Source organism: Carya illinoinensis, chromosome 5 (genome assembly GCF_018687715.1).
Source record: "Carya illinoinensis cultivar Pawnee chromosome 5, C.illinoinensisPawnee_v1, whole genome shotgun sequence".
Lineage (NCBI taxonomy): Eukaryota > Viridiplantae > Streptophyta > Magnoliopsida > Fagales > Juglandaceae > Carya > Carya illinoinensis.
In genome coordinates, this window is record NC_056756.1 from 48,387,885 (window position 1) to 48,398,246 (window position 10,362).

General features: G+C 37.0%; 1 protein-coding gene across 1 annotated transcript; it reads right to left on the minus strand.

Moving 5' to 3' along the window:
* Positions 1-353: 353 nt before the first annotated feature.
* On the minus strand, positions 354-10,160 carry LOC122309987 (polypyrimidine tract-binding protein homolog 2). The gene is given in 14 exon segments (XM_043123842.1): positions 354-869; positions 1,762-1,874; positions 2,476-2,557; positions 2,707-2,811; positions 3,345-3,402; positions 3,602-3,697; positions 4,105-4,178; positions 4,356-4,418; positions 5,539-5,748; positions 5,844-6,137; positions 8,430-8,687; positions 9,059-9,265; positions 9,267-9,314; positions 9,621-10,160. Coding segments are annotated over 14 exon segments (2,322 nt in total). The 5' UTR covers positions 9,978-10,160; the 3' UTR covers positions 354-512.
* Between the last annotated feature and the right edge of the window lie 202 nt (positions 10,161-10,362).

The following is a 10,362-nucleotide window of genomic DNA, read 5'->3' on the forward strand; positions in this document are numbered from 1 at the left end:
ATTATATTTTATATGAAAATTTGAAAAAATTGTAATGATAAGATAAAAATTTTATATTTGAGATGAAATTTTTTTGACCAAACAGTACCTATTCTTTGGACATCGCAAACTGGAGCACCAGAGAGGAACACACAACATGACGTGGCGCACACATGACTCATCCGATCACTGGGGATGGTGAGATCAAATCTTCGAACCCTCATTCCAGCCGATCACTTGGGATAGAGATATAAAATCTTTCAACCCCCATTCCTAACCACCAAATTTCGAATGCTACTGCAACGCAAATGCGAGACAATTGGGTGTACTGCAGAGCATAGCAGCAGTCCAACGCATAATTGTGAATGATGACATACGAAACAAGAGCGGCTAAAACGTTTGGATATAACACACAAAAGAAACGATTTTTAGTGTGTAATTTGAGAGAGAATTACAACCAAAGAAAGGGGCAGGAAAAGAAAACCAAAAAGCAGAAAATGAAGCAATTAAGACAGACCCTTCCGGGAAGGGCACTATCGCATCTGGCCAGATCCATAAGGGGGCGGCAACATTGATGGCTGTGGCATGCCACTCTGGATCGATGACTGCATCATTCCTGGGGCAACTTGAGGCAGCATTGTCCCAGGTGGCATGTAAGGATTACTATGCATCTGCATCGGCATGGACTGATGCATTGGTGGTACACCAGGACCCCACCCAGCTGAAGGCTGAGGCATCGCAGGCTGCTCTGGCGTTGGAGTAAATGTGGCCCCATTGTATTGAACAGTAGGACCCATTCCTGAAACCGGCTGTTGCCCCAGAATTGAGGGTTGGGAGTTCACCACAGGGTTGTTGGGAATTGTATAGTCTCTGCTCCGATCATTGTTGACCTGAAATCAACACACCAAGCTACAAACGTGTCACTTGCTGCAAGTTTAAATCAGTGAAACGTCTCAAACGAAGTATTCCATGATTGCTCATAACATTCTTCTTCTCCCTCCCCCCTCCCAGCTTGGTAAAGCAAACACCTCAAACCCTACCCAATCCCACCTTTTTACCACTACCAACAAGGCTCAATCCATGCATAATGGTTACGAGTATGCCATAATCAACAAAATAGAAAATGAAAGTAAATTACTAGGGGTCTTGAAAGCATTTTCAATCCATGGGCAACCCCGTTGACTGCTAGGAGTCACAGATTCTTCTTCCCTAAAACAGTCAAGTATGTTACTGTGTTCAAACAGCAGATATGAGTACCCAAAGGAAAAAAAGAGCAACAAATGGAAGTTTCACAGTAGAGTTTCCCAGAACTACATTTCTGTTGTACCAAAAGCTACCTTAAAGGTTATATATACAGAGAATACTAACTGAGGCAAGAGATGGAGAAGGAAAAACTAAATTTCAGATCCTAATTGAAGCCAACAATGGAAACTAAAAATCTAATATGAAAACATTTCTTTGAAGCACAAACTTTGTAAGATTGGTTCAAAACCAACGGGATGAAATGGCAAAAAATGAAAAATAAAACATCTATGGAGCTCAATTCTGTTTCCTAAATCGCATCCCCACAACAAAGCCAGAAATAAGGATGCCGGTTTTGTTAAAAACCAAGTAAGAGGATACGACAAAAGACAGTAATCAACAGAGGCAGCAAATAAGTATAAGTACTCATAAAACAAGTTTCCGTGCTTTCTCCTTACCGAGGATTAGATTTCATTCTAATTACTGTGACTACCGTAAAACATATGAAAAAGTTCTTCTGAAAGGATATAGTTTAATTACCTTAATGCTGAGATCGGTATGGCGTGAATACGAGATGTGAAGTTTGCAAAATCCTCCATCATAGATGCAGTGTCCTTCCAAGGCTTCCTTGGCAACAACAGCAGTCTGAACATCTGCAACCATGGCACTGATTATACATCCTTGTATTACATAACAAAAGGCTGCAACATTCCCTCACTAGAAATGTAGGCAAAGCCAATACAAAAGTAATGACAACACATAAGAAGACTGCTGCTACAGTAACATAAAATTAGTGCAAGCGTGTCTAACACCAAATGTATATTAAACTAATCAACTAAAAGGCTTATGTGTTGGGTGGACAAATGGGTATCCCACTTCCTCAAGCAATTATTCCGTCATTTTTTGAAGTTGATTTGCTCACATAAGTTAGGCATTTTTGTAAGAGCATAACTGGTTGCCTACTGGAAATGCTCTTCAATACAAATAAACAGACTCAATAAATTAGGGTAAAGCGCGCACACACACGTCACCACTTGGTTAAATGATTAGCAATTGATTTTTAAGCAATCCGGCTACAGAAAATAACATTTTCACATTCACTTTGAACAATTATGTAAGAGCTTAGGTTAGCAGCCTAATACTTGGTTAATAGAGTGCATTTCTTCATAATTTACTTTTCTCCACTTTTCTCTCTCCCTCACTTTGTAAGTAAAAAATTTTGACCAAAAATAAACAATCAGGTTTAAAGCTTACCCGGGTATTGGATCAAAGCCTGTACACCCCCATTCTTATCAAACATGGCAATCTTTTGGACAGGCCCAAAAGCAGAGAACACCTATCCATGAAAGCAAACATGTGAAATATCAGAATTGAGTATGACTCACACCAAAAACAAAGAGTATGCCAATCCTTAATTGAAAGAAAAGTATGACAATAGCAGAGTCAACCGAGAAATTTAACACTTGTGATGTATATAATAAGTACCATGTGTAAAACATCCAAAGTGACAGCATACTGCATGTTTTCAATAGACGCAAGAAGAACATTACTCTCTGGTTCTAGCTTTTTCCCATCCAAACCAACAGTTAACTGCAATGAAGAGAAATAATTCCATTAAATCACACCATGCAAAACACACAACATTTAAGCATCTCTAAGGGACAAAACTTGCAGTCTACTAAACTACGGATTGGTTACCAAAAACTAAACAATCTCATCTCATCTAATCATTACAACTTTTTCAAATTCTCATACAAAATATAATAAACAATTCAAAATTTTCAAATCCCAATACAAAACTAATATTAAAAATTTTTATTATAACAATATTTTATTTATTACTATTCAAAATATCTCATCTTATCTCATCTAAACTATGTAACCAAATGGGTGGTGACATGCTTGACAATGTTTGGCACAGTAGTAAACTAGGCTATTGAAACAATTTCATTGCATTATATGATTGTATGTGTGATGCCATCCACCATTTGAAGGCCCCTTATGCGAAAAGTCAATAGTCTAACACCTTGATGCCCACAACAAAAAATGTCAGTTGAATTGTCTAAACACAGCCTTCTAGAAGTCTACATAATTCCATTGAGTGTCCATTCCCAAAGCTATACCTGGCCATTTCCATCTATTGCTGACGGAGCAACAGGAAGGTAAGGATTAGTGTAGTCCCTGAATCAACAGAAAATGTAGTCATAATAAAGCAAGAAAAATAGTGATAAAAGGGGCTGGACCAAAAAATGAAGGATGAAAAAGGGGTAAGCAGTAAGAAGTGCATTCATTACTTGTCTACAACCAAAAATGGAAAGATACATCTTATGCTCAAAACAATTAGAAATACAAAAACCGGATACTCAATGCTCAGGAATACCTGCTTCGGTGGCTCTGGAATTTCACACTCAAATCTGTGTGCGCAGAATATGTGATCCTAAGGGTACATGGTCCCACGTGCTCTGGAAGAAGATACCTGAAGCCAAGGACAAAAAAATGTCAGTAAATCACAATGCAGGAACAGTTGATAACAGAAAATGGGTATAAAGTGCATAGCTCTGTCTGTGGAACACATGAATGTGCTAGGATCAAGGTCCTGTTGGCACAACACAGTATGCCGGTGACTCATTTTTCTGTTCAATTTTGCTCCCCCTTTTTTATTTATCAAAAAAACAAATAAATAAATAAAATCAAAAAGAAAAAAAAAAGTAGGGTAAGAGAAGTTTAAAAGTCCACCGTCTACCCAAAGTCTGATATATCACGGGTACTCTAAAGTCTAACGTCCAGTGGGGATAAGTCTCAATGCATGTGCACCACATAACAGCCATATGGTCCACAGAAGTTGGACTAAATACAATCTCAAACATATAATACAGTTGTCACCTAGGAATGCTTCTTCCATCTAGGGCATTCTTTGCAGAAGAGGCAGTTTCTGTATCTGAAAATTGTACCAGGGCCTGAAGAAAAATATTTCAAAATGAGCTTGTATTCTTTTTTTTTTTTATTGGTAATCAAGTAGTTTTATTCAAAATAATTGGCAAATCCCAAGTACACTGGGCGTATACTTGAAAAAAAAAATGAGCTTGTGTTCAACAGCTGGAAGAATCAAGCGACGGGGAAAAAGAGAGAGAGACCTGAAATCCTGCTGTCTTCTCAAAGGTAGTAATCTTATGCACAAATCCAAAAGCTGAAAAAACCTGCATTACTAAATATCTTTCAGAGAGAAGCACAAAACAAAAATCCTAGGAACTCAAGAGCCAAAAGCTATCTGTAATTCCTTCCCAAGTTAATTGCAGAAAATGGAAAGCACATATAAATTCAAGATTCCTTGAAATTAAGCAAACACAGACCACTGGCAGAATTTATACATTACACATGCCATTAAAAGTAGAAGCCTGCATTTCATGTATATAAAATTACAACAAAGGATTGCTAGGACAAAAAAACAATTGAAAAACGTAAGACTGAACATCCACATTCTTACAAAGAAATGCTAAGAGAAATCTAAAAGTTTAAACTTCAGTTAAATACAGTGCATGTGAGGGGTAGAAGAATAAAGGAAAAGAAAGATGCCCAACCAATAATATCTTTATCCTTTAGCATTCGACATGAAAAATGCCAACAGTATGCTGCTGCTGGGCATGTCAATTGGCATCCAGGTTTTTGTGAAATTAATAACTTCTTCAGCTACAAACTAAGCGTCCAAGGTTATAGCCACTCACATAATCCACAAAAAATACTAGCTACGCAATAAGGAGGGCAGAACAATAATCTTTTCCCATGAAATTTTATATCCTCGAAGAGAATAAAGATCAACATCAAAAAGTTTTCATGCACTTTTCTGCACACACCTCAATTATCAGGAACAATGACAACTATGATAGGGATATAATCACATAGATTAAATAATTGAATAACACGAATTCCACATTCTGGATGTAGCTATGCTACATGCAAAAATGGCGGCATAGAGCATGCAGAAAAAAGAGGAAGAGGGATGCACAAGAGAGAAGAAATGATAAAGGCCTAAACTATAAGAATGGTAGGTATAGGAAGTTGAGGAGGAAGAGTAGGGAAGAAGAGGCATTGTTAAGGAAAGGAGAAAGGAGACAAACACACATGCGCTCTTTCTCACGATGCACTAAGCTGCCATCGAAGATATTGCCTTGACATGGGCCTGCTGATCCATTTACATATATGTCAAAGAAAAGCTTTCCAAAACATGTCAAACCACAACCTATTACAGTATCAGTTGACACATCCTTAGGGTAGCAGTTTACCTCTTTAACTGTATAGTAAAGCGTGCAAGTTACTTACCAAATGTAAAACATCAATGCTGACAAGGCGTGCATCCTCACCCTCTATTGTTACCAACAGTACGTTACCAGCAACATCAGCAGTAGTTTTGTTGTTCACAATTTCTTGCCTATTTGAGTACTGTAGGTAGACAGTTTTGCCACGCACTTGAGCTGGCTCCGAGGATGAAGCATAATACGATATCATAGCAATAGCTTGATTTAAATCAGCCTGAAGAAACCAATACATATAAAACAAACGTTGAGTCGCATTAAATGAAAAGAAGGAAAAAAGATTAAATAGAGCTAAGATATACAGGCACTCACAAATTCAATAAAAGCCTGATTTCGATTTGCTCCAACATTGCACTTTGTGTTCACAACTTTACCAAATGGCTTTCCAAGTTCAATCAGCTCTTCCTCCGTGCACTCCCATGGTAAGTTTCGCAGATGAAGCACCTTGGATGGAGGTTGAGTGTAACGAAACTGCGGTTGACTGGATACAGATGCCATTTGAACAATAACCCACCCTATTATAGAAGACAACAAAAATGTGCTCCCCTTATCACCGCTACAAACAAACCCATTTCATTGTCAGGTTCCCAGGCACAGAAGCATATACTTAATAGCCAAAACTAGGCATCAGAGCCTCAATGTCTTTCTCCAGTCCGGCCACAACATCAGTATGATTTCATTACTCTTACTTATATAATAAAAAAACATTAGTATGATTTCACTCCCCTGGCATGCATGTATCATGTATTACAGCCGCATGCACACTGCATCTCCTTCAAACCAACCTAACTTGTAACAATAATGCGTTTTTAGAATCATAAACATTTTATTGGAACTTTTATCTTTCAGTTTAAACAAGAATTCAGACAAGGAGCGAGGAAAAAACTTCACAGAATGTTCAAAACCGGACCCTTCATGGTCAGAAAACTCCTCAAATCAATTTTCCAGAATGTATTAAAAAAAAAAAATCATTTATAGAGCTAATTTTTTTCTAAAGCAAAAGGCAAAAAGATATATGTTTCAAGGTCAAAGCAAATAACCCAAACAGAGCCACCGCAAACAAACATAGTAGCGACAATGATACATTATGCAGAAAACAAACCAAACATCAAATGGACCGGTACATGGTGCCAATAAAACAAAAAAATAGAAAGGATTCTATAAAAAAAAAATAAATAAATAAAAAAAAAAAAACACACACACACACACATGATCGATTTGCAGTATCAAAAGTGGGAAATAAAATCAATCCACCTAATTTACAAAAATAAACAAAACGAGACAAAATAAACCAGCATGACACACGTCTCATCTAAGAATTCTTTAAAAAAAAAAACACATGATCGATTTGCAGTATCACTGTGATGATTAACTTATTTATTTACACACCCCTACCAAATTCAAATCTAGATAAAAATTAGGTTAAAGCCAAAAAATTTTCCAAATTTCTCTAAGGCCGCTTGATTTTCCAGGGAAATGTTTGTCTAAATCACATGTATGTATACGTGTACGCAGACGCAAATAGAGATCAGGGAAAATTCTAGAATCAAATAGAGGAGCGAAAAATGAGAGGATTTGTCATACACACGCACACAAACGATAACGCGGAAAAAGAAAGGCAAAGATTGAAGTACCTAAAGAATTAGGGGAGCTAGTAGGGGACGTAGAGCTTCGATTTTCTTGTTATTCTGAGATATGTTTTTGTAGGGCTTCAGAGAGAAGGAAACAGAGCCTGATGAGAGGTCGAATAAAGGCAGATTTTTATCTCTTTTAATATATATATATAATTATTATCGCCCTTTCGCCGATAAATTTTGTTAGAAGCCCTAAATGGTCCAGGATTTACTTGCCACGTCGTCTCCTTTTGATGGGCTTTCCAAGCCCTATCCCCATGATACCATGTCCATTATGAATTACTTATTAATAGTATTTCTTCTTCTTTCTTTTTTAACACCCAAAAGTTCAACCTGGCATTTGATAAAAGCATTGGCGTATGCATGTCTAAATGCAAACATATATTTACAAAATAAGTACATTTTTTGGATTATTCATATGTAAATATTTAACTTATTATAAACAATATTATTAGATATTTACAGATCTATTATTCACCCTTCATCTTTTTTTTTTTTTAAATTACTTTTTAATGTATATTTGTGTATATTTACAGATTTACTATTAACCCCTTCATACAATTGGTATATATTTATAAAGGAAAAATTTAGTTACAAATACAATTATACAATAATCTGTGTATCAATTTAATATGATTGATTAAAAAGTAAATTTTATTGAAAATAGTATTAATTTAAATTTTAAGTATGAAGGAATCAGTATTAATACGCAGATTAGTATGCGACTTTGCTTGTATGTAACAAAACTCATTTATAAATCTTATGTAGTGGACTTTAATTGCAAAATTTACTTATTTACCGGCTAGTCATGTATTTAATTTTTTTTTTTTGGCTTTTTTTTTTTCTTTTTATCCTTTTATTAACATCCATCATTAAAAAAATATATATATATATATACAACTCCTTAACCATTAATAAGTTAAAAAAAACAAATAAATAATTAATTAAAATAATTAAACTATAAGTTTGAACCGTAATTTTGAAGGACTCCACTAATATTTTCCTGGAAGAATATATGCAGTACGAGACAAATCACCAAACAAAGGTTAGAGAAAGACAAATGTAAAACAAACAAAACATCCAGTTTATTTCGTTAATTGGTACTAAAAGAAAATGAAAGTATTCTAACGTCAATACTACTTAACATTAAGGCTGATCAAGTCAAGGAAATCTGCAAAGGTAAGATGAATCAAAATTAAGAACCAAGGAGCTATATAAGCTGCTGGTTGTTACAGAAGACAACGTGATCTTAACTACGGCTAACGAGGACATCCTTAGATGAAGTTGTCGGCCCGGATGCCACTTTTATTTCCTCGGGTTCTCGCCTTCTTCGCTGCTCTTCTAGTATGAGGGGGACCTGACCTTCCCTTACTTGCATCAGCCGTTCTTGTGCCCCTCCCCGCAGTTTCTCCAGCCTTACTCCATCAATCTGCTGCATCTTGAACACCTTAACTACATTTGCTAAGCCCCCAAGAAAGAACAGAAGGCTGCCAAATATGCCTAGCCAGATCCAAGTCCTACCCTGCAAACATAGAGAGACGTATACTTTGAACCATTTGAAAAGTTTCTCTGCACTGGTAAAACTAATGTACTGGTCGTGTGATTATGGGGACAAGATTTAAAGGAAAAATCTAACCAAGTCTGTTTTTCACACACCCAACACTCTATTTAAATGGTCTGATCACAATGATGATGACAAGTTATTGGTGTTTTAACTTTTGATCTATTACTGTAATGGTTAGTTGAACAACAAGCGGTAGTACACCTGCATGTTTGTAAGTAGCAAAACTCAATTTAATGGGCCGTGGACAGTTTGGATTGAAGCAATTCACATACGTATATACTTAGTACTTGGCAAAAAACAAAAGATTGGATTAGGGGCGCGCAACTTACTAGTAGATCTAGTCCATGATGGGCTAATCCAGCTTGCTCACGGCAGTTGAGAATTGCACCCACCAAGAATAGCACACTCCCCATCAAAAATGGAATTTGGACAGTGTGCTGCAACATTTGGACATGCCCACCAGCTCTCTCATAGATTTGACATGAGTTGTGGATCGATCCAAGCACCCATAAGACAGGGCCAGCAATGAGCATGTTCGATCAGACCATGCTTTTCCAACTTCAGGTGGCCATATCCTCTCTCTTCCTGCAATTTGTGGGTACAAAAAGTTCAAATATATATATATATATATATATATTAACCAACCGCTCCTATATGGACGACATTCGTCTAGATAGCCAAAGCTAGAGAAAATCGAAGCCCATTCCTAGTCGACCTTTCAAAGTTACAAATCCATATACTTAAGCCAGGATTACAATAACAAATGAAGATCAAATCATGTATGTGAAAATCAACATATACATGGATGGTTTCATTTTCAACTTCATAATCTCACCATAGCCAAGGAAAAAAATTCAATTTATGCATTAAACACCACGCATGTGTACGTACCTGGATAAAAAGAAAAAGAATCCCCAAGAAGAAGAGAACAGATCCTAGCGCCTGAACCACTGGGACCACAAACTCCACGAACGCAAGCTGGAGATCGAACCCCATCAATTGCAAGCGGTAATCGAACCCAGCAAGATGCGCCAAAAGATCATGCACATTAACCATTATCATAAACGCTAAAGCTATGAGCAAAAGGACAAGACCAGACTGGGGCTCGCTAGAGAACTGGGCAGCAAACCCGCCAAGAAGGACAATGGTGGCAAACAGGTATAGCCCCGCGTTTATATACTCCGTCCGGTTTCGGGCCAGCCGGGGCCCGTACATTCGGCTTTCTCTTGCAGATGCTAGCTTCACCATGTGTATATGTGTGTATATATATTATATATATATATATGTAGTTTTTGGATAAGAAGAAAAAGAACAAAGATTTTGAGGCAGAATTTCAATCTAGACTTGCACTGTCAATCTATATAAAGTTTTTCTCGTTGATCTTCCTTGTTCTTGGCTTTGACAGTCAGAGGAGCACATCGCATTGATGATCTGAATTTTCAGATGGAGAGAGAGAGAGTGAGTGAGAATAGTGGTTAGGTTAGGATACGTGGCCTCATGCATGGAGTTTGTCTACGCAGAGTTTGAACGCAGAACTAGGACGCGTGGCCGTCCAAGACTGAACTTAAAGAAACTGCATGAATTAAGCTCTAATTGATTTGGAATTTTCTATTTACTCAAATAGGATTAATTG